Genomic DNA, 25,735 nt, shown 5'->3' on the forward strand with positions numbered 1-25,735 from the left:
TTTTTTTAAAATATCTGGGTTTGAGACTGGGAGTAGAGCCTCTGCATGAAGAAACTACAGAATAAGCTTCTGTCTCTTCTCTCAGAATCAGGAAATGCTGGATTACTGCCAGAACTTTCAGATTGATCAAGGGGACATGCTTCAAGTAAAAGCAGTCAGTTCCTTCCCAAACTCAACTCTAGACTTTTAGAGATGTTATGCCAAAAATAAATTACAAACTATTTTTTCAGAAGACTCACCGAGGCTGGGACTGGCTCTTGAAATTCAATGCTCAGTTCATGACAGTACAGGTAAAGCAGGAGACGTTCACATTTCTTGCAAAGAAATAAACAACTTCATATTAATATCCTTAATTTATTCTCAGTCAAGAGGTTCAAGTTTCCCTCTTTTAAATTGGTTTTACTTAAGCAATTTAGTACTAGAATATGTAAATGCAGTCCCCACAAGCTTTATTATAAAATGTAAATAGAGGGTAGAACACCACCTTACTGTTCACACAGCAGAAATATATCCCCTTTTTGCTTTCTTCTTCCTAAACAATAGCCTAGGGCTAAAGTCAAACAGGAAGAAGCACAATAATATACAGTCAAAATAAAATTAAAAAAAGACAAACAACAACTGCTTTTGTCCAACCGTAAGTGCATATAACAGGAAAGGACTGAGTTACAGAATTTTACTCTATTCCCCACAAGACAAAATTACACAATTTGAAACGAAAGCCAGAGTGTTTTTATTAATTCCTTGTTGAAATCCTTTTCTCTCCTTTGCTTCTAATTCCTTTGGAGGATTTTTAATTGATTATATTCTAACGCTTTATGCAAACGCTGACTGATAAAGCTAAAAATAATTGTCAAGGTCCATAAGAATGCACCTAAATATTTCTAGCACCTCTCACAACATGAACTTAATACACTAAACTTACATAACTGTTTATATGAAGGGTTTATCAATGTGAAATGCAAAGAACTTCTAATTAAGAACACTGAAGGTATTAATCCCTAGTAAAAGATGCATTTAAATACAGAGTATGTGTTTACATGCAAGTTTTAGCTACTAGATGTTTAAGAGTCCCAATGTGCTGAAGCACACTCATATGGTCACCAACACCTGGACATGTGGACTCAGCAAGAAAAATCTCATTACTCATTACAGGCTTGGACTTCAGGTTTGGTTTATTTGCAAAAGCCACAACTGTATTTACTTTGCTGCAGAAAAACAAAAACAAAACTTTAAGAAACAAGTGAGGGAAAAGCTAATGTGAGAAAACACTTTTCGTAAGAAACATATTTCTACAGATTTGAGACATACCCTCTGGTCCACAGGACTCAGGCCTTGTGCTGTTTTCCCTTTCTTGCTGTGCTGTGAATTGTCACAATCATATTCTACTTCTGGTTTGCTCAGATCTCTGCAGAACGTACATATCCACTCTCCACTAAACAGAAACAAACACCATTATTCCAGACATTCAGAGATAAAGTCTCATCAGTGACGACTACAAAGACTTTTTCATTAGCTGTTACAAATTGTACTGTAGTAAACACTTGGACATCCAAAGATAAGGAATAACTCTTAAAGCTCACAATTCTGCCAGTCAAGGCCATTTTTCCTGCCTTCAGATTCCTTTCACAAGTGTGTTCTGATATTTTACAACACCTTTCTCAACATGACTTTGAAATGAACTTTACGTAACAGAATCACACTTGGAGAGGCCATATGTTTATCAGACACAGACTGACAGTTGCACCAAACAAAATTCAGGCAGACCTTTGAAATGTCAGGTTTGTTTTCTGAGGATCAAACAGTGCTTTTGGTACTGCACTGGCATCTACCACATGAATAAGACTATAGGAACCATTACACTGTTTCTGGCACCTTGGGAAGCTGAGGAGTGTTGGTACGTGACAAGTCAGGTGAAACACCTTCGGACACTTCTCACAACACAACAGATCCCCTCCATTTTGGCACACTGCACACCAGTCCTCGTTTGGATCATCATCTTTGCTGTTGCCTTCTCCAATCCGAGCTGATCGATGCATTAGACTCCGCATTGGCGATTTTCCATTTAAAAGGCTATGGCCAGACTGTTTACAACTTTCACTTAAATCTGCTGGTTCAGTTTTTACATGATTTTCAAGACTTCCTAATGCATCTAATTCACTTTCCAGATGCAAGTTAGTGGACAGTGGTGGAGTCAAGCTGCTCTCAGGACTGCTAAGCTGAAATGAGAGTAGCACATAAAAATCCAAGCATCAGTTTAACAAGGGCATCTATCCTCACACATTGGCAGACAAAAGCTCTCTACTACCTAAGGGTACTAGATTCACCTCCCAAAACAAGTGCCAAATCATTATGAAGACTTGAATTGCATACAGTACTGAAAAACACTTTTTTACAAGTCCATCCTTTCTGAACAGATTCATTTCTAATGATGCGTAACATGATAAACTTTCAAGCCAAACACACTGATAAATTGTTTAAATATACCTTCCGTCATTAGGAAAAATCCTCAAATCCACCACCCTGGTGGCAGTATACAATACTATTAAATCAAGCATAGCTGAAATCAACACTGAAAAATATTCACTTGCATAAACACTGTATTTATGCTGTGGCATAAGAACTTTTGACTGATTGGAAGATTTCTCAATGTCACTGCACACCTATGGATGTTCAGGAACTACAACCAATGGGTCACTTACAGCTTGTACTAGTTTGGGGGTAAAAGCAGTAAACACACTACACTGCTGGTTGTATTTAATTTTAACAGCTAAAGATTAAATTTACACAACAGCCTATCCTCTGTCTGGCAGAGCATAAAGTCCTCAGCATGGCCCAAACTGAGATTAAGGTTTTTTTTCTACTGAACTACTTTCACCATGCAAGTACCTATCATAATACATAAAAGCTGCAAGGACTGGGTGTGTTTTGCACCCACATCACTAGGTCAAGTCCTGTCCAAAACTGGCAGGGAAATGTCTGCCATCATTTAATGCTTATTTGTTCAACATAAGCCAGCAACCTACTGAGTCCCGTTGCCAGTTTTTTGGCACCTATGTCACAAATCCCCAGTAATTTGCAGCCTCAGCAGCACTACAAAAACAAACAGCTTACCACTTGAGCTGGCCGACACTTCAAGTTCAGACATACTGCTAGGGAGCAAAACACCTCTCAATCCTCAGGGTTGTTAACAGAATATAAGGCTTAAAAGTAAAACTGTTTTATTATTTCCTAATTGTTAAACATGCTGGTACGAAAGAAAATATAACATACTGTTGCACAAACTAACTTTACCATGCAAGCACTCCTTCTGCCATCCTCTGTTTTTTCTTGTTTTACTGTTCCTGAGAAACTGCATATCTCTTCCTCTGTCCCTGGCTCTTGCTTGACTTTCACTTGGTCAGACTTGAAGTTAAGACCAGTTTTCTCAGCAGTTCTGCCTGAGGAGCCACAGCTAAAAAGGAAACCAGAACATAAAGAAGAGGAAAACTCATCAGAGCTAAGACATTTCAGTTTCCTGAGCAATTTCAAACACAAAGTACATCAGAACATTTACAAGATACCTCAAGTTTACAAGACTGCTAGCAGAGAATCATAGTGAAGAAGAAAAATCTTCTGTTAGCATTCTTCCATTGCTAGATCACAGGTAAAAGTCCTATTGACCTGTTACCAATTCATTCTTTGAGTTAATGATGTCTGAATTTTCAGCCTGACAGTATTAATGTAACATACTCACCTTCCTCTGCTACCTGTGCTGGAGGTACTAGGTGGCCTCACAGGAGTGTGGGAGTTGGATAAACCTGCAAAGAAGTGTAGAAGTTGACGCTACAAATTTACATTCTGCAATAAAATAAATGACTAGTGTTGAGTAATGGCAGAAGTGCTGCTGGAATATCCTAATCTCAGTCATCTGATCAGAACAAAGGTCTAACACTACATTAAATAAAAAATGCATATAACACAGAGTTGTTAAAGTCCCAATAATCATTTCACCTAATCTAAACTGTGCTACAGCCCTCAGTCCATTACGTTCTCAAATTTCATTCACAGACATCCACCAATACAGTAAAGACTAGCAGACTCTAAGCTTTGCATGCAGGTCTTGAGAAACATACTAAGTGCCACTGCTGCAATCATTCATTCACAGAATCTTACCATAATCTTGCAGAGGTAAGACTAAGAGACGTACATCTGAAATTACTCCAGTTGGCTTCTTACTTATAGAAATTGACATTTTCAAAGTTTAAGTAACTCAACATTAGTCACTGGTGACAGTTTGTTCACATGCATTACAACAGCCCTGTTATCAACCGGCTATACTTTAGAATCACTTTGCTCAAACAACTGTTGGGTTTAAGTATTTCTGTGACTAAGCTATTCTATTAACTTCCAAAACCTCAGAATGTCTAGACAGTAATAATTTGAGGGCAATAAATGAACTACATCCTCTGATGCACAAAAAAAGGATTGCTGTAACGTAAGATAAAAATATGGCATGTACATCTATCTGGAACACTACATTAATCTACTGGCCGTTTGTTCCTATATTCTGAAGAAGGGTAAATTTTAAATTTCCAAGAGAGCTTAGTTCTGAACAAAATAAATTTTAAAATAACAAAATACCCTTTTCTCAGGAAATGGTAGGTAATTATTTTCCACCTAAATATCGGAAATACTCATCACTTTCTAGAATGAGTAGAAATTCCCCTCATATTTACCTGATGACCCTGGAGACAGAGCAGAAGGTCCTGGGGAGGGATTCATGCTACTTGTAGGTTGTGGGGGTAGGTGGCTGCCTGTAATGTATCTACTCAGAAGGTGATCCAAACTACTTGAACCAGCATCTTCAAGCTGAGAAGCAAAAACAAAAGTCTGAATCAGAGAGGCCTAATTTTAATAGTTCCACATCTTTAAATTGTGATTAGTATCTTTATCAGAATTGTTCACTGTCCTTTCAAGGATTCAGGACACCAGCAAACATTTTTATCAGCTTCACACAGATTAGTCTTTCAAAACAGAAACCCACAGTCACATCAAAGTAAAAAGCTTCTAAATATCTGAGTTCTTCCAGTATGGTGTCCTGGTTTGAGCCAGGATGAAGCCAATTTTTCTTTTTACTGATTTTTTTTCCTTCAGTAAGCTTTCCTTTAACTAGCAACAGTGTGTTCTGCTAGGCTGGTAAGACAGTGGAATGTTTTTCTAACTACCGAGGCTTCAAGGCCACACTTTCACTCTGCCGGCTCAGACACTACCGGAAGATCTGTGACCCCCCCGTAGGAGGCTGAGTTAGACAGACAGCAAAATTGGCCAGAGATATTCCATTCCATATATCTACGTAAGCTCAAAGGAAGGTCAGAGATCACAGAAGACAACTTCCTTCCTTCTTCTTCTTCCCTTCTCTTCCATCCATGGCCGGCATCTGGGGAGGACTCTGTTCATCCATCACTGTCGACCCTTAGGCTGACCCTCATCACTCTGTGCTTTCTCCAGCAGCAGCTCCGGGATTCCTCAGGACTCTTCCCAGTTCAGGGAAGTGCTGTGGGAGTTGCTGAGGCGAGAGGCTTTTGCCCATACCTGAATATATCTGTATATAATTGTATATATTTTCTTGTATCATTCATTAGTGTTTTAATTAAAGCTGTGTAGTTTAGTTTTCAATCCAGTCAAGTCTCTCTCTTTTTCTCTCTCTCCTTCCCTACCTGGGTGGGGGGGGGGAGGGGATCGAGAGCATTGTTGTCGGACCTGAGTCAAACAGTGACATATGGTCATGAACTTACTCTAGGTCATTCCAAACTTTTTGGTCCCCATGTGTTCAGTGAGTTAGTCACACAAATTGTGTTAATCATATGAGCCACCTGATTACTAACACTCCAAAACTTATTCCAGAAAGAAGATATTACGAGAAACCACAAACTTATTTTTCCTTAGTATGATGTGAAACCTCCCTCCCATTCACTTTTCACACAGACTTTAGTATCTATTAACACCAAAGAAACAAGTACCCTATTACCGTAACTGCTTAAAACTATCAATTGCAAGACAGCTTAACTGCAAACAGTGTGTTCAGGAACATGACAGAGAAGTGCCTGACAACTTTAACTCTGAATAAATCACCATTTGGGGCTTTCAACATACACAACTATTTAACTATTCTAGTGACATCTTCCCATATGATAGTTTTGTGGAAGAACACAAGTAAACGCAGTGCTTGGGATGAACTAAGTATCAAGTTTACTATAGGACTGCCATTAAATACTGATTAATCTAAACATTAATACAGGTCAAGCAGGTCATCCCTATGTAACTAAAATAGCTGCATGCCCAAGTTAAGGACTGAAGATTTTACTTCTTTACCTTTATATCACAATTAACTATACCATTCAATAGACAAGTACTGGCATCCGAAAGTAAAAAGATAAAGAAAGGAAAGCATTACTTCACCCACAGCATAAGTGCCTGATCTTCACTGACCTGTATGGGTGGGATGTCTGGCAGTGAAGGTAAATTCTCTGGGTTAGTGACGGAAGGAATTAGTTCAATTGCTGCAACGGAGGGACTCGTTGGACCACGGTTTGCACTGGCCATTGTGGCTGTAGTAGGACTAGTTGGATTGATAGTGGTGTTGTGCACAGAAACAACTGGAAAAGGCCCCGCGTGCCCAGGATTAGAATGCTGTGGGACAAGGGAAGAGACCACGACTGCTTTATGGATAAATCAGACAACCACTGAGCATACGACTGCAACACACACTATAGGATTGTCCTCAACCAAATGCTGGGGAGGGGAGGAAAGGAGAATGTATAAACTCACATTCCTGTCAACATAACCTGATAGAACTGAACGCAAATCAACTGCTGTTTTTGTTTACTTTGGAGAAAAAAGAAAAGCCACTACGTGGCTAGATATTTTCTTAAAGCAATTACTTCCTCCAAAGACAACGTTAGAGTCCATATGTCAGTCTACAAACTTTTTTTTAAAAGTAACTTTTTCAAGTATTATAAATTCATTTTTTTTTCTACCTATATTAACATTAATTTACATAATTTTTATTTTTAATGGTATGCAGAGCTCTGCATCATGCTTCTGGTTTGAATTTTAAAACTCTTTAGAATTTGGTTTCATTAAAAACCCCCAACTACATCACCTTAAACTTCACAGCTCCTGACTACTCTTTGAGAAACCCAAAAGCTGAATGTCACTGAAAAATGAAAAACGGAATTTGTTTCCCAGATCTAAAATGCAATGCAAACATTAGAATTAATTTTCATTCTTAAGGTTTGCATTTTCATATGTTCATCAAAAACATCACAGTACAGTATGCAACATGAAAAAGCACATAAATGTGTGTAGCTGTGAGTTAGAAGTGTTACAGATAAACACATTTACAGTTGGAAGTATCATCTATTGTAATGGAAGTTGGGCACAATGGCACAAATGAAGCGTGTACACCGGATATACTTGTCTTTGAAGGTGAGGTTGCATCATGGAGTATTGCTGTCCATTGTGGCGTGGTATTCCTGGTATACGAGCAGCATTCTGAGCCATTCTCATCTGATGTGCTTGGAAAGCCCCACAGTTCATGTTACCCCTCTGCATGGTCTGCATGCTGATCAACCTGGGAGGCTGCAAGGGTTTTTGTTTTTTAAAATTTTTGCCTTTAACATGGAAAAAAGAAGCCAATCTCCTTCCACAGTAGTAGGTTTACTAGTCACATAACATCAAGAAAAGCCAATAGTTGTCATATTTATGTCGAATTTCAAAAGATTTTCACGTTCATTAACTGCTTTGTAGGTTTCTACTTGATAGGGCAATTTTAAGTCTCAGTGTTACGATAAAAGGTGAAAAAAGAACACAGAAGATTCTTACCTGCTGCTGTAAGACTTGTGGACTTGTCTGCCTGGGAACTGACCCACTTGGCTGTCCCATCCTCATCTGCTGCAGTTGCTGATGCTTTTGTGCATACACTTGCTGCTGCATATGCTGAAGTCGAAGCTGTGCTAGATTGATTTGTCCTGGAGTTTTGCTGATGTGATTTGTTCCTGGAGGACTCTGTCCAACCACCACATTAGGAGTGTAGCTAGGAGTTGGTTTATTTTCAATAACAAGGTTACCTAAACAAAACAAAAAAAGAAGTAGTAAACAGTTGAATCTCCATCATTATCCAAAGGTTGATAAAAGCACAATATTTCAGATGTTTCTAACTCAGTTTACTCAGGGGCAGTAACAAAGCAATTTAAGCTTGACATTTTCTTTTTAAGTCTCCATAACTACATGACAGAAGCAAAAAAAAACTCAGACTACAAGAAGAAACTGCAAAACTAAAAACATGACCTGTGAGGAAAGAGCAAAAGAACTGGAAATGCACAGCCTCAGAGACAAGACAGAGATGTCTTGTATTCACAACAACAGACAAGATGAGAAATGAAAAAGGAAAAAAAAAAACATGTTGAGCATAAAGATTCTACACCCAAGGAAGAAAAGTGTGGGAAAAGATATTCAGGCAACAGTGGAGAGTGTCCCACCACTGAGTGACTGAGAACAGGTTATACACAAAACACGTTTATGCCTGGATAGAACAGGGTGGATAGCATCGCCCCCTCTGGTGACCTCCAGTCCAGGCTAGGCCAGGACCATGGGTCATATTAAGGGAGGTTTGGTCTCTGCATTAAGAGATGTCTCCCACTCCAACTCATTCATGTTAATTAACACGCCAACTCAATCTAGTTTTCCAAGTAACACAGAATAATCAAACACAATTTTCTCACCTAAATTGACGACATTCTTTGCCCAGAATGTAGGGTCACAATGGAAGCGTATTGCTCCATTGGCAGCTGGGACAGGATCACAACGTGCCTTTAAAATGTGACGTAACTGGAATGTTATCTAATAGAAAGCAAAAACAAGACTGTTGATGACAATGAAATACAAAATGAGAACATTACGAAATATGCTTTTTCCCAGCAGTTTCAGGCTGCTGGACCACCAGCAACGATGGTCAACATCAAGTTTGATCAGTCCCATAGAGAGCACTTACAGAGAAATTATTACACAATGCCACTGCTTCTGCAACAACTCAAGTGAAACACTGAGGTGCCTTCACAGAGTTTGACCCCATTCCTGCTACAATAAAACTGTGAAGTCCTTAATTTATGAATGAAAAGTGTCTTACAAGTCAGGAAAATGATGCCATTATTACAGAAGGTGTTTTTTTGTTTTTGTTTTTTCAAATAAGCATAAACAATCATTGTCTCCTCCTTGGATGTAATCTACTGAAGCTACACAATTCTTGGAAAATCATCACCTAAACATTCCCTGTACTGTACAGACAAGTCAGAGGATGCTTCCTTACCAGTCGTTTACTGTACAGCAAAGCAGTACTGCTGCCACTTGCAATAGCCCAATTAGTAAAGTTCATCACATGCTTCACTTGTCGCGAAAGACCAGTGATGTCATTTTGTTGTTGTATTAACTTCATCTGTCTCTCCTTTGTTACATTCTAGAAAGAAAACAAAAACTTTATTACAAAGGGGCCTTCAAATTTCAGAGAAAATGTAAACTGTTATCACAGTTCTTGTAGCAAAACAAAAATGTCACAAGCAAAGCACCTTATGCTAAAGCTCACATTCAGAGTGGCTACAACCATCCAGCAATAACTCTTTATCATTTCATTCTACCATTCTTCTCAGAGGCATCAAAATGCAGGGAAAATAATGGGCTCAGAGAAGAGCTTCTGCTTTATCCCAGGAAAATATCAACTACTAAAACAAGACTAGTTCTCTTCCTCATGTTGCCAGAGGCATAGTAGTATGACAAAAAACTGGGGGAGTGACCGAGACTGGAGACCAACACCAGTGGCAGCTCCGCACCACACGGTGCCTGGCGTTCCTGCAGCTGCTACCACCAGAGCAGCAACTGGGAGAGACAGCACCAGCAGTGACTCAGGCACCCTGAACACCAGCTCCTGTGCCAGTACACAGGTAAACTCAGCAGAAATCTTCAGCCCTTGATAACCTGCCAGCTGTAAGTAAGCCCTGTGCTGAAAAGCTGTATTGCAGTACCAAATCTTCAGGATTCAACTTTAACAACACCTGACGGGGCAACTGTTACAACCTTACAAAAAAGGAGTCTCCAATGGAATTCTTCTAGCTTGTAACAAGTGCAAGGTAAACAAGAAAACCCCAAACTGTTCCTTGTGTAATTTTAAACTATTTCATTCCTAATCAATTACTCTTTTATTTCAGGAATACTCTACTTAATTGTCAAATAACTGTTCCTTAACCAGAAGAAATCTATGGTAAGTAACTTGATCTTAAATTTTTCAGTCACATCATGGCAGACTGGCAATAAGGTATGAACAAACTTCTTACCACGGATTTCTTCTCTTCAGATTGAAAAAGTTAATAATAAGTTAAATTTTCATAGGTTTGAATAAAAATTAAATTACTACTCAGAATGTGCTAGCCAGAAAGTATATTTAAAGTCATTGCCTCCTTTACGATTCCTTCACTCTGAAGAAAAACTTATCATTATTTCTCTTAACTGTACCTCAAGGTGCTGCAAGAGAGATTTTCCCTTTTTATTGATTTCATTGATGAGGGTGAATATAGCCACTTTGATTTCCTGTTCTACTCGTTTGTTAGTTTCATTTACTTCTTTTATCCTAAAAAAAGAGAAATGTATCATCAGGCATTAGGTAGTCACTTTATACCATGCCAACAAGCACTAAAACACCACAGGCATCTTCCCACCCTAGAGGAGTGAAGGAGCAATTTTTGTATTGAAAAAGTTTGAGTAAGTGCAAAATTTATAGCTTAGTTGGTTTTGTTGTGGTTTTTTTTTTTTTTTACAGGGCACTACTAGGAGTTAAAAATTTGCACCAGAACTTCTCCTTTTGTCTTTGGTACATTTCCTTCTTCTCTTGTACTTCCCATCTCCAGATGACGTGTCATTTTGCAGATGACTCAGAAGTTGCAGAAGGCTCACAAAACCACCGAGAATCACAGTGGAATTCCCTGACCTTCAGCACACCACACCAGCATAAGTGGGTGAAAAGCCAGCAGCAATCATGTGCTCTCTCTTGATATATATTCCATATTGTGTATGATGTTGAATTTCAACTAAACCTGGAATATTTAAGTTAATCTACCTAAGGGAAATCTTGTCTTCTTTTCAGGTAATTGTACTAAGTATTGTTTGACCAATTAAAAAGAATTCAATTTCATAAAAAGTTTTTATTATACAGTCATCAGAGGCATTAATTCAAAACAAAAATGTATTAAAAAAAAAAATAATTGTTCATCTCTACAGCCAAACTTCTGTCACCTAGAGCTGAACTTAGCAGAAATGGTAAGATGGGTTTGCCTTGCCTTTTTTATTCCTTTTTTTTTTTTTCCTCTTTTCTCCTCCCTCCCCTAAGTGTAATAACTGTGTCACATATTTGGTTCCACTCAGAGCTGCCACAAGACATCATCTTTGACATTTGTTTCTTGTAACAATTTCCTACAGATGCACAGCACTGTAGGGAAGAAAACATTCCAAAAATTAATTAAGTCTAATACAACTAAAGATACAAGAGTCAACTAAAACGTAACAATAATTCTAGTCCCATCATTCACCTTACTGTGATTCATTAAAAAGCCAATGTAATAGTAACAGTTAATAATTTTGGGGTACTTACCTATTCTGAACTTGGGCGGCTGCAAAATTTACATAATTCTTCTTCTCAAGCAGTTTGGCCAATAGGTTCTCAATTGCACCCTTCTGGTTCTGAAATGCTTCTTCCAGAAACTGATACCTTTTCAACATGCAAAAGAAGGTATCAATTACCAAGGAGCAACGTACTGAAACTAAAGGTTCCCAATTTAGACGTAAAGCTACAAAAAAACCTTATACAATACACAGAAAAATCAAACTAAATGTATGCTGATCAATGTGCAAAATGTTACAGTACTGACAAAACATTTCAGTGTCCAGACACTGAATCTCTATGGGAGACAACACACTGCTAAAGGAACACCAGCTAAAGGAAGCACCAGAAACTTCAGAGATTGATAATTAATTTTCTTAATGTTAGATGAGGAAAATGCACTAACAGCTTCACATTAAACTATATTTAAAAACCCTATTGTAGAAAATTATTTTCTACTGAGATGATCCTACTTGTATTTGACTGAATTAGTTTAACCTGAAAGCAAATATTCCTATTTAAAAAACAAAACAAACACCAAAACCAAGAAATAAATAATTTAATTTTTAATAGTTTTTTTAGGTACTTCCAAGTGAAGTACACATAGTTTCCTTCAACCAAACAGCTACTGCATCAGAGGCACTTTCCATTGCTTCAACTGAAACAGGGGCAAGTAGTGACCATAGAAGGAAAATAATGCAATTTTGCATTTTTCTAACATACTATGCATCACAAGAGGAATTAGCAATGCAACAGAAGCAAAAATCTTATGTTGAAAATGGCAAGGGGAATTCAGTAGCTTCAAGAACCTGCATATTTTCTGATCACCTGCTCAACTACCAAAAAATTGTCCCCTAAACCCAGGACTCCCATCAGTTGCTTACCAATTATTGTCTTTGCAGCAAGTAAATTTCATGCTTCTGAGATACAATTCTTTAAAACTTAAGTTCCCAGAATGTCTTCCCTTCTTCACTACACTAAATCCTAACAGCCAAATTGACTGAGAATTCCCACAATTAAAATTAAGCATCTTATAAGCTGCATCAGAAGTAACCTATACTATCTCCCAACCACAACTATAAAGAAAGTAATGCCATCTTTTGTGAAAATCTAGGAGAACATTATAATTTCATCTAACAGGAAGACTGTTTGGACCTATAATCAAATTTATATTAACAGTTTCTTGATTCAATTTACTTACAATTACAGTAACAGAGACTTAGGCAAACAGAACACTATGGACAGGAGAAACGACCCAACGCATGTTCATCCAGTTTGTACCAGCAACACACAAGTTTCAGCTACAAGAGTTTAGATTCTTCAGTCTCAATGTTAGAATGTTGCTTCTTTTAAGAACTGCCCAAAGTTCTTGCAGACAGACAGCATCACAAGATTTTAGGTACTATGATGCAAAAAATTAAAACTACTAAAGCCCAAAGGCTACAAAATTTGGTATGTCTGGAGATCTGAAGATTTTCTAAAACTACTTTAATTAAATTGAAAATTGGATTTCTACTTTAAGGACAAAAAAAAAGTCTAAGCTTACCTAGTGCTGCTAAAATTTTGCTGTAGCTCCTGGTACAACCAAAAGACTTTTTTAAAAAAGATACATATTAAATTGTACATCTAGGTTCCAAAGGCTATGGACTGAAAACTACCTAAACTAGAGGAATCACACAGCATTAGGCTATTAGAAGAATGTCATCTTTCTACAGAATCACTAGCAATTCTTTCACTTGAAATTCTGAACTGAACACGACCATGTTGCTACTGAAATTGTGATTAATCCTCCTTTGGTGTAAACCATTAGGATTTCAATTAAGTAGTAAACAGAAGATTAAAATCAATTCTTGTTTCCACTTGGCATGATTTTCCTTCAATGATTTAGTGAGCTTCATACAAATCTCAGTTGTACTTCATGGCAGATGAAGCAGTCACCCTAATTATCTGTAATTCACATCTGCAGATAGAACAATTTTTAAATAATACTCTGCAACAAAGCACCTTAATAATAAAGTATTTTCTTGCTGGAAGAGAACAGATAAGCAGAACAAGATACATGTGTTAATCAGTTAGCATCAAGCACAAAAGGGATGCAAAGAAACCAACTAGAAAACCACTAAGAGACCACACTTTCTGGACAAGTCTTTCTTTTAGGATATTTATGATCAAATCCATGAAAGAACAGAGCAGGAATATTTGAAGTTGGCACAGTACTGATTTCAAAAGTAAAAGTTCTCCATTAGGCTACTGTAATAGCCCAATGAGAAAAACTACTCTGGAAAAAGCTCCACTAAACTAAATCATGCAATGTACTATCAAGCATCCTCAGAGAAGCATTAGTTGTAGACTGACCAGGAAAAGCAGTGCTGCAGTGGCTGATAAATACATATTTATCTCCAGGTTCTCAATTACCACACTGCAAAACACTTATTCAAACATTCAAATTACTACATTACCAAGCCGCTAAAGAGCAGGAAGTTTCAATGTATCTTAAGACATTCTAACTTTTTTCGAGCAACTAAGAGAAAAGCAAGCTCCAGAGACAGAACCCATTGTTTCTTTTAATTGGAATGAGGCAAGCAACTAAAATCACACAGTTTTTCCCTCTGTACTAGAAAGATATATTAATCTATGAGGCAAAACTGTTACAAAATTACCCTAAATTGAAAGACCGTTGCATCACAAAATGTCCCCTTTCAAAATGTCACCTTACCCATGACTGACTACATCACTTTTGCTTCTTAACAGCACCAGGGGCTCAGGGCTGTAGCATTTCAATACAGCCCTGACCAGTTACAACCCTGCTCAAGGCCAGACACCTCAATCACTCTAAATCACATCAGACCACATTGTTTTGAATCTGCTCTCCAAGTACTTGACAAAGCTCAACCCACTGACCCACTGTTAAAAGTTTTCAGCACTTCACAGAGATTCTCCTCTGCAAGGGATCATTTCAGTCCAACAACAGTATTTATTGACATAACTATTTTAAATCAATGCCATTTCCTCCTCTGAGAATGTGCACCACAGGAATTAAGACATGGTAATATTTGTACCTGTGTTCTTTGTGTTCCAGTAACTGACAGTCTCTGCATGTCAGCCTGTCACATGTTTCACAGAAAAGTTTTAACTGTTCTTGTTTGTGGACAGGACAGAAAACAGGACGTTGACCAGATGCTCCCACGGCCTCTGTTTTTAAAAATAAACCATTTTTGCATTTTAAAACAAAATTTAGACAATCTGAAGAGCAAAACAACTAACTTCTGAACTAAGTAACCATCGATAATTTGGACAAAGACAACAACAGACCTGTTCTCACTCTAAAGTTACTGTGAATATATTCTCATTGAATTATTTACAATTACTGTAGTTTATAGCTGTTTCTGCTTTTTTGTCTTCAAAGAGAAGGAGGAATTCCTCTTCTATCACTCAAAAGATACTGGCACCTGTACAAATGTAAAAACTGCACTTAAACACTAGAATTGTGTACATGTGATTAAAGATTAAATTGCACACAATTTCACCTCTGGCACACTGATGGATGGATCAAATCTTGCAAACTTTTATACGGCCAAACACCCACCGGTCTTCTAAATTATCACTTCAAAACCTTTATAAACCTCTTGAAGTCATATGCAACTGAAGTAGTAAATGCAAAGCATACATTGCTAGTTATTTAAACCACAGCTAACCTGCTTAACTCTTCCACCTAAGCAAATAAAAAGAAATGTCAAAAAATAGTTCCAAGTTTACTACAAAGTGCTGCACTGTCTTCTGAAGATACTTGGAGCTTAGCACAGAGGAAAGCAGCCTTTGGAAGATACAGCCGGTAAGGTTTAAAACATTAATGTCTTCCTCAGTCTCCCAACATCTCTGAAGCTTGTTATATCATGCAAGTTACTGTAAGGAAAGCAAGCTCAAGAATCTACACTGCCACTCGTTAATAGAAATTTAAAGTCTCCAGGGCATATCTTAGAGTCTAACGAGAAAGAAGGGAACAAGCTCCTCTGAGGAAATAATGGACAGTGATTCCTTACAATCCAGAGATTTCTAAGGACTCCTGTATGTCAGTCACAGGAAGGCTATGCTCTTGCTATATGCTGACATACCTACTACATGTGGGCGTCCAACTTCATAAACAACAACCTAAATTTCTGAGATAAAGTTTACTTTATTGGAACAGCCATTTTTCAGCACCTCCCCAGTTGGGTTATTGAAGGGGAAGAGGAGCTACAGGATCATCCTGGCAGTTATAATACAACACTCCTAAAGGAAAATATTAATAGCTCTTTGTAGGACCCTGCAATTTGATTTCACCTCAATGACTTCTTGTCTACTAGGATTAATATGTTTAAGCTTAACTAGGTAATATTTCCTATGTAACAATACCCATTAAGACATACAGACTCTCAAAAAAAAAAAGTTTATTTGATAGAGCAAGTTAAAGAACTAAGTAAAATAGCAAACTTTTAAACTGTTAATATGATTTTGACCAGACTTGGCAGAACGCAAAGTAGTATTACTCCTTTGAAATGGCACAAGGAAACAATAATCTTAGTTTATTTTAAATGTAGAAAGGGAGCAAAATGTCTAGATTTCTTCCTCAATATGATCAGTTTTCATACTCATCCAGACTGTGTAGAACCTACAGGTCTTTAAATCAGAACTTCTATCCCATTTACAAATAAAGTATTCTAAGCTAAAATTCTGTTACCTTTTACCTGTTTTGAGAATGTTTCCCACATTATTTCAGCTGGTTACAAACAACATACAAACAACAGTTTAAGAATTAACTTCTAATAAACTGCATGTCTAAACAAACTATGAACACCTCACATACTAAATTTTGCTAACTGAAAGACATTAAGCCTAAACATAAATTTGAATTCCACATTTACTCAGCAATATCAATACAACAATAACATCATACTGAATATGACTATAACCTTTTCTGTATACACTTCTCTAATGGGAGACCTATTGCTCCTTACAACCAAGTACAGCAAAACATATCATTTAATTCCTTGGCCAAGGTATAAGTTTGCCAGTATGTCAATGCTCTCCAGATTTCAACCCCTCCTTTTAGTTAATAATTCTACTAAATAAAAGGATTATTAAGAATGGATCTAAATCCTTTCCAAAGACCGTAATCTCATTCTGTTTCTTCTGGACTTAAGATGTTTTTTTACATTGACATCAAACTGTACAGAGCATTAACAAATAACCCCTTTTAGTATAAAATTTAGTTTTTCCTCTGTTTTTAGAGCTACCAATTTCACACTGGTAGCATTTTACTCAACTTTTCCCAGATACTTGGGGAAAGCCATACAGCTGGTTGTATGTGCCTAAACCATCCTTCTACTCTCTTTTTATGTTTGCCAAAGAGAAAACATTTTTACTAGAAGTAGAACGAAATAATAATCAAACACTCACCTGAAGATACATCCTCTTTTTTTCTGATCATATGATCTTTAGTAAATTTTACTCGCTGATGAGCTTCTATGCAGGTCTTGCACAACCATTCTCCACACTCAACACAAAATCCAACAGCACTAGCATTATCTTCACAGCTTGTACACACCTGGGAGGGAAATACCTACCATCATTTTTCTGGAAAGCATCAACAGGCACAGACAGAAAACCAGCATGTGAATCCTGTGCTGTACCTGTTCTGACTTCTCATCAGAGCTGCTTGGTGCTTCTGACGTGTCCTTTACGAAGTAGTTGTCGACCAGATCGATCTGCCTGCATTCCTGGCGGCATATCGGACATCTAATGACACCAACTACAAAACAGAGAAAGTTCCCCAGTTTTAACAAAAATAATGTGAAGATCTACATGCCCAGAATCAAAAGATTACAATAATGAACACAGAATCCTCAGACTGCTCATTTCACTTGGGTAAATGAGCAAATCCACAATTGACATGACCATTAAAAACCAGCTGCTGCCCACATGTAACAAGTTTCCCAAAAAAACCCCACCCCGACGACAACAAAATGCAAAGAAAAACCCTCCACAAACCACATTACACCTCTTCAGAAAAGTATCCTTTGGCTAGAATGAACTTGTGATGATTTCTACATAATTCTCCTACTGATTTTTTTCTGGATAATTAATATTTTTAGACAAATCATTTCTCCTCAAGCAGAAACAATCTTTTTTCCCCCTCATTTTAGTTTGTTAAACTCAAGATAAGCTGTCAATCACTTTTTATAACCATCTGTTGTCCAGGCTATCTCAAGACAAGCACTGGGAGATGTGTGCCTGGACAGTGTGACCCCAGTAACACTCATGAAAATGTCCAAGTAGCAGAGTGTCACAGTATTCTCCCAGATACAACAGAGGATGTTTTCTAACATAACCTACTTCCAGAGCCCAGGAGGCAGATGCAGTAACATGAACCATCTGAATGTTCCTGTGTTTTTTCAAACTGTGTTCTGCAAAAACACTAGAGTTGACAGCAACAAATCCTCTCAGGCCAACTCTCCCTGCCTTTCTACAGCACATACACCAGTCTGCACATACACATGTGAATGCACACACAGCTGTAACACTGGACACCAACCAGACAGGTTCCTTCCCAGTATCCTGCTTCATTATCCTCTGCAACGGCTAAGTCAGAGTTTTAAGTTCTATGGGGAGCTGCAAAGAAGTTACTCCATGAACCAAATTGACATTTAGAGATGTTCTGTGAACAATCTACAGTCAAGGTTTGAAATCTTATTTTTCACTAAGGCAGTGGTTAACTCCCACAAGTGTCATCTAGTCTTAAACCAGGTTCCTATACAAATGCATTGTGAATGCAATTTTCAAAGAGAATCTTTCAAAGCAATTGGGTATTTTAATACACTAGAACACTAGAAACAACTTTGAAAAGTAAGCATAATTAAACTATGCTGAACTCCTTTGTGGATACTCAGTTTAAACAGTACGAGTTATTTCAGGAAGATTAACTACATTAGTAGCAAAGCAGCTTTAATTTTTTCAAGTGCTAAAATTAACAATGGCTTCAGAACACAGAAGAATCACTGCAGAGTGACAATAATCCAACTAAAAATTCCCTGTCTCATCAAACCAAATATGCTTCAAGAGTAGCATGTAAAAACAATCAGTATTTCAGTCCCTATATGTAAAAGAGCTTTTGCATACACAATGAAGCCTCACACATGCACAGAACCTTGAGATTTTCTTACTAATGAAAAACAAAATTCTTCAGGGATACTATATGAAAGCCATCTATCAGCTGGTGTGTAAATACTTACAGAAGAAAAATGTCAGACATTTCTTATAATAACTATTCCATCAAAAACAGACGACAGTTGAACCTGATTTTAGTGCTGTCTTGAGTTAATAATAAAAAATATTGCAGAAGGAAAAAAAAAAGCAGCCCAATGTAAATTGAAACTCCACAGATGCAAAGAGCTTCCTGTAAGGCATGTTTTCTTTTGGTTTGCTTTTAAACTAGCCAGATCACAAAAACCTTGAATAAAATCAAGCCTCTTGGTGTCAAAAGAGACACACGACAGTGTGTACAACGTGTGCTGGACTCAGACAGTAGGCAATTCCACCTTGCCCACTGCTTCTGTCTGAGAGGACTCAGAGGACAGGTGGCCCACAAACACTGCTCCCATGGTCCAACCCCCACTTGTGCACCTCCACCATCAAACACACTTTGCACACAAGGTGCCATCAATGCTCTGCACATCTCACCAGATCACAATCCTAAGACAAGGCCTTGCAGTTCTCACTCAGCATGTTAACCCTTCATTTTCACATCTCGATGCCCATTATTTCCAACAGCAGCTTTCCAGTGTTATGAGAGCCACTATATATCATACTCACTAAGGTCCTGTTATTGAAATCTTATAGAAAAAAATTAACGCAGCATAATTTGTGTTAGAAACTAAATTGCATTACTCAAAAGATACAGTTGTGACTAACTTTCTGAGACAGAAATAGCATTTGTATAGAAGAAAGGCAGAAAGAAATCCTTACCTGTCCAAACTTGAAATAATTTGCAAGCTAATTAAGTTTATGGTAAAAAAATGAGAATATATTTTAGCACAAACTAAGGCTCAAATGTGTGTATAACCTACCATAAAAACAAGGTTTCATTGCCAGTTTCTGTACCCAAAAAAACCTTACATAAGAAAATTAAAATCATAGTTATACTCTAGCAGGACTTAGTACATTGTTTTTCTGCGTTAATTAAAAGCTTAATTTAAAGAAAACCAAAACAACCACAAAACAGACCCCAAAGCAAACATATTAGACTTAGTACACACATTTCCACTGTTACTCTGCTTTCAAAAAAGGCATGTAACTACTTCCAAGGAAAAGCATCAGATATCACACTGACAAAACTACTGTTTAAAGATAATATTTTTTTTCTAAATTACAGCTGAATTAGAATTAGACACATTTATAGAAAGGTCAGACTGGTTTATGATCTCCCCCCAATCCTAATTATTACCACAAAGACTTCCTATGTTCTCGAAGATGGCTTCAGATTATTTTGAAGCCATAAATCGATATTGCAGAGGTTAATAGCAGTACTAAAGCCAAGAGCTGAGAATCAGGAAGGTTATTTCAGACTTCACATTTCTAATCCCATATAGCTCAGTTTCACCTAACCTTAAAACTGAAATGCTTCTTCCCTGGCAAAAATATTAGAAGAAACAGTAAGTAGTAAGTACATCATGTGAAACTCTGCACTGAGGGTCTAAAATCTTTTGAACAGCAATTCCTTCCCAACTTTCAGCACACTACCATCACAACACTGTCACTAGCTTCATCACAGGAACACAGTTATAGTTCAGGTGCCTAAAAAAAAAAAAAAAAAGCACCCCACAAACTTCACCTGCCATCCACAGATGCTCCTGTGAATATCACTATTTCCATGAAGAAACCCAAGAACAATATACCTTTGGATCTGAACAGCCACAGAAAATTATGAACTATTTTACAAGGGCTGCAAATTACAGGAGTGCACTTTCAAGCTTCTTGCACTGCATTTAAAAGGATTGACATCACTGGTTTTTCTTTTTTTTTTATATCCCAAACCTCACCATGATGTATAGGATGTCTAACAACCATGAGCATAAACACTTACGACCTCTCTTCCACAGCACTTAATATACACAGCAATACGTACCAAACTTTCCCTTCCCTGACATTTCTAGGAGCGCTCTAGTGAAATGTCATACACTGTATTGCAAATTAATTGTGCAGTTCAGATCAGATTCTACTTTTTGTCACATACCTCTCCAGACATTACTGAGAACAGCAAAAGTCACACGTTTCATCTCCTGCATCTGCTGCTCCATACAACATGTAGCCTAAACCGAATTTCCTTTCTGTCCTTTTACCCTACCTAGGCTGATTTAAGTGAGAATCAGGAACAATTTCTTACCTGGAAATTTGGTATGAGAGTCACCAATCCAGCAGGTAGGAAAAGCCTGCCTTGCACTGTCAACCCCACTCAAAGGGAGATGGGTTTCACTTGCCATCTTCTCACATCATGAGCCATTCCTCCCTACCAGAGTTTCCAAAGCCTGCAACAGAGGGATAGAAGAAACTCCCAGATTCCTGGAGGCACGCTCCTAAGGAGTCTCCTGACACAGCCAGAAGGAATTTGCCCAAGACACTACTCTCAGCTGAAGAACCCACAAAGGATAACTGACAGAAACGTGTCCCCACGATGGTTGGTCATGGACAGTCCTGTAAAACTACACAAAACCAGCCCCACAAGCTGTCCCAGCCAGGGCATCCCCACCGCCGGCACAGCCCCAGCTCTGCTGGCGGCTCTCACACCTACACTTCTCTCTGAAGCCCAAAACAAAGCTACTTGGGTGAAGAGCTTTCTCAGAGCAAAGAGAGGCCAGCAACACAGATCTTACTCTGCAACACATGTTGGACCATGAGTTATACAGCTGCAAGAAGTCGTATCTTCCTCACATTGCACATTAGATGTTCTTATTTGTCAAGGACTGTATTAAGAACACTAATGAGAGTAGCATCTATGTAATCCTGTTAACTGCTTACGATTTAGGTATAGCATACTAAACTAGACCACAAACATCGAAGGCTGTCAGAAAGCACAAGACTGATGTAAATTGAGGAGAAAAGTAATTTTGTTTTCATAACAGAAAGACTGCTAATAAATCTGCAATATAATTCAGCAGCAAATCACAATGGAACATTTCAAAGAACTTAAGATTTCAAACAGAAGATGTTTTTAATATACTGTTGCCTACTAACACCTAAAACTGCAACAAAAGTATTTTTCTTAATTGTAATTCTGAGTATACCTTGCATATGTTTATATTTACAAATCTCCCACGGGTAATGACATTTCTCTGATAGCTATTTGCATGTATCTCAAAACAGGCAATTTTTTTCAACAGGTTACTTGAACTATGAAAGTCTTAATCAAACTATTTTCATCAGGAAGTTTATTCAAAACCTGCTTGGAATTAATCTCTCCAGTCTGACATCTTAATCCTAACAAAATACTTCTCCAAATTTTAAAAATGCTTGAGAGCTACAGAGATTGAGGGGAAAAGGTTTGAATCTACATACTGCCAGTCTTGTAGGATCAAAGCAGAGAAGTTGGCTCCAGAGAAAGCCTACATGAAACCTTCAGCTACTGCACCCACTCTGGCTTGATACGAAGGAATTTAGGACTTCAGTCAACCTGAAATGAACAAGTCACAGCCTAGCTAAACACTTATCAAACCTTACAGAGAACAAAAAGCAACAACCGAAACAGCACTGGCCTAGAACTCCACTGTATCATCCACTGACAATCCAGTCATCAACCTTCTTCAATCCCAATTACTGCTGAGTGAACACCATCATTTTAGACATCTGGGTTTAAACAAGTGTTTGTTTTCAGTTGGAATGTGTCAGGATGATTCCCAACATGAAAGTAGTAAGTGAACATAAGAAAATTCAAAATCCTTTCAGATGTTTACATTATTATAATGATGATAAAGCTTCACGGTTAAGGAAATACCTGTCAGCACTTGTGCAATCTAATAATTCAAACCTCCATTTTAAGTTCAAACTTGGCACACATGCAGTCCTCTAAGGAATTAGTCTCTGCCAGGTTCTACTTATTGGCCGAGAACACAAATAACAGTTACTACATGTACATAATATTTACTTCTCTCAGAAATGTACAGGTCCAAATATATATTTCTGCATAGCCAATACAAAAAATCCCTGTTCTAGCTTCAGTAATTAGACCTTGAAACAAACCCTCACAGGCCAAGTGAGTGACACAATCAGACCAAAATCTATCAGAATAGAAATCTATTTCTTAAAAAAGTTAACAGCTTTCAAGGTCCACTCCTAACCAAGATTCTTAGCACTGAAATGGAGATGGCCTGCGTTTCCACAGCTTGAGCAGTCTATTCAACACAGGAATTTTCAGGTTTCTAGACTGACAACACAGTAACTACTACCAAACTATTTAAGTGATATGTCACATTCTTACAGGCACCAAAGCAAATTAAAAATAGTTACTGTGTAATGTAAGGTATGATTAATACATGGTTTCTAAATACACAAACACTGGGTATAGGAGCTGAATTCAGCAGCCCAAATTCATTGACTATATAATGTAGCACTCAGCTAAGAGTCAAACTCTCCAAAAGTGCCTTGCAGCTCTTTTTTAGTTTTTCAGCCTAATGAAGATTGCCACATACAGAAGAAACTGAGAGTGCCACAAATTCTCTCTACTGAGATAATCTTCTTAAGAGAGATTGTAAACATCTCAGTGAGGCAGTGAAATCTCTAAACAACCTATCTTGCCAGGAGCAGAAGTAGATGCGTAAAAAGTTGTTTTGCAGTATCTGTAACAATCCGAAATCTCTAAATTCAAAATTACCATTTTTCAGAATACTCTGATAAAAATAGAAGCAGCATTTTCTTGTAACCTATTCAACCTGATAGGAAGAGTCTAGCTAGACAGCTGAAACACTGGGCATTAAGAAATTCTCTATGCACCAAATAAAAAGCAAATTCCAGTGATTCCTGTTAAATCATTAAACTGAATACAAGATGCTACTTTTAATGCTAATTCAATAAATGACATAACACTATGTACATTTTAAATACATAAACAAAAAAAACTTCTAAATTATTTCCCCAACATAAATGCAAACAGCAAAAAAATCTTTTACCGGTACTTCACTTAACTTCATTATAATACAGCAAACCACAACTTTGCATAATTGTTTTAAACTTTAGCACGTGTTTCTCAAACTTTTAGGAACTGAGACCATTCTTCTGCCTTCATTAGCAGTGTCGTCCAAGGGAGTGGCAACAGGGTAGAAGGGATGCTGATACAGACCACAAACTACTGCCTGCAAGCATCCTTACTGTCCCATCTGTGAACAGCAGCATGCTTCTCCAAGGGACTCTGTCACTCAGAGACCTGTTCTGCAGGCACCAACCTCACACTCAACTCCTGGTGGGTAGCTTCCACAGTTATTACCCAAAAAACCCACCTATTTACTATTTTAAGTACTGACAGCTCTTGCAGAGCAAGATCTGAAATTACTTAAGAAAGCACCCACGAAAATATCAAAGGAAAACTCGGTTTTCCCCAGCACGTGTAATTCTCTTATGCATATGTATAAACACTGAAAAAGAACAGAAAAATTTAAGTGCATGAAAAATAGTACAGCATGTAATTCAGCAGTGACAACCTGAAGTGTAACCTGCTGCAGGTATAGCTATGGATACCACTTCCCACTAATACCTCCTTCAAGAAAAACACCTGCTTGTAGTTACGGAGGCTAGAGAAGCAGCAGAAGTGGAAGTAACACTTCACAACTATCATGACCCAGCGAACAGGGAAGGAACCTTCATGACTAAGTAATGTGATACTTCTCTGTATGTTGAGAATGTCCATTTTGTATCTGATTTAACTACAGGCATTTCATGTACCATTCAACTGATCCCATTATAGAGTGCAGAGAGAGCTGTCCACAAAGCTACATCATTTTAATAAGAAGAATCACAACACCTACTCAGCACTTTAATTATTGCTTTTACAAACTGTATTTAGTACATCATCTTCTCAAAACAAATGGTCTAAGATCACATCCTAGATGAACCACTTCTGAACAGTTTGGATGAAAAGGCCACTACCTAAGCCAGGTTAATTCCTTCACTGTGCAACTCAGGAAAGGCTTGAGTCCTTGATAAAACCAGAAAGATGTCACCAAGTAAGATCTCTTTGACCATAATAAGGTCTCATTGACCACAGGGCCCTGCAAAACCACTTACCAGGGGCCCTAGCTTGGTCTGCAGACCACAGCACGTGAGTCACTCCATTAAAAGCTCCAGAAGCATTTCAATTCCATCCCTAAACATATAAAATAAAAAAATACAATTCAAGGTGTGATTTCACCTGGAAGGAGCAGCCTGCTCTTGTTCCGTGGCACTGAAGTTAGGTACATGCCGAGTGCACAGGCACAGCGATGCAGAGGACAATCAGCCCTGCACTACTTTCCCTCAGACCCAAGGAAAGGCGCACCCGACAGCAGGTGCACTACACACACCATTTCCAACGGAGCAGGTAATACTGTGGCAACAGTGAATTAGATTTCGTAATTACTTTTCCAGGAAGTATAGAACTGAATAGCCAAACATCTCACAGACACGCCTCTACCAGAGCAGCCCTGAAAGCCAAAGGAAAACGCACAACACAATTTACACTGTAATTCCAAGAACTGCCAAGTTTCAGCTGTCACTTGAAAACAAGAATCAAGCTGCCGAGGGGCGCTGAGACAGATCGCAAAGGTCGGGGCAGCAGAGACACAGCCGGTCACGTACGCAGCGATTCAACAGGGCCGAGAAAAGCTCCGGGTCCAAACCCAGCGAAATCGAAGCGATCGCTCGCCCGATGTCAGAAAAGAGAACGCGACACGGGGAAACCCGCCGGGCCGCCAGCAGCTCCCGCCGCCTCCCGCTCACCTTGCTGGACGTCGCCGTTCGCGCCGCCGGGTATGGGGGCGCCGCGCCGCCGCGCGG

General features: G+C 38.2%; 1 protein-coding gene across 1 annotated transcript in view; it reads right to left on the bottom strand.

Annotated features, from left to right (window-relative positions):
• Positions 1-25,709, bottom strand: part of TRIM33 (tripartite motif containing 33) — a gene marked incomplete at its 5' end in the record, with an annotated part of 28,540 nt that extends 2,831 nt beyond the window's left edge. Inside the window, 17 exons of the mRNA XM_010001939.1 lie at positions 240-314; positions 1,309-1,432; positions 1,873-2,216; positions 3,292-3,451; positions 3,734-3,797; positions 4,716-4,848; positions 6,469-6,669; positions 7,456-7,620; positions 7,864-8,108; positions 8,763-8,880; positions 9,347-9,493; positions 10,543-10,657; positions 11,675-11,791; positions 14,743-14,875; positions 17,120-17,267; positions 17,353-17,471; positions 25,679-25,709. Coding sequence (XP_010000241.1) covers positions 240-314; positions 1,309-1,432; positions 1,873-2,216; positions 3,292-3,451; positions 3,734-3,797; positions 4,716-4,848; positions 6,469-6,669; positions 7,456-7,620; positions 7,864-8,108; positions 8,763-8,880; positions 9,347-9,493; positions 10,543-10,657; positions 11,675-11,791; positions 14,743-14,875; positions 17,120-17,267; positions 17,353-17,471; positions 25,679-25,709 — 2,439 coding nt within the window. The remainder of the gene's footprint in view (positions 1-239; positions 315-1,308; positions 1,433-1,872; positions 2,217-3,291; positions 3,452-3,733; positions 3,798-4,715; positions 4,849-6,468; positions 6,670-7,455; positions 7,621-7,863; positions 8,109-8,762; positions 8,881-9,346; positions 9,494-10,542; positions 10,658-11,674; positions 11,792-14,742; positions 14,876-17,119; positions 17,268-17,352; positions 17,472-25,678) is intronic.
• Between the last annotated feature and the right edge of the window lie 26 nt (positions 25,710-25,735).

Source organism: Chaetura pelagica, unplaced genomic scaffold, assembly GCF_000747805.2.
Source record: "Chaetura pelagica isolate M959 unplaced genomic scaffold, ChaPel_1.0 scaffold181, whole genome shotgun sequence".
Classification (NCBI taxonomy): domain Eukaryota; kingdom Metazoa; phylum Chordata; class Aves; order Apodiformes; family Apodidae; genus Chaetura; species Chaetura pelagica.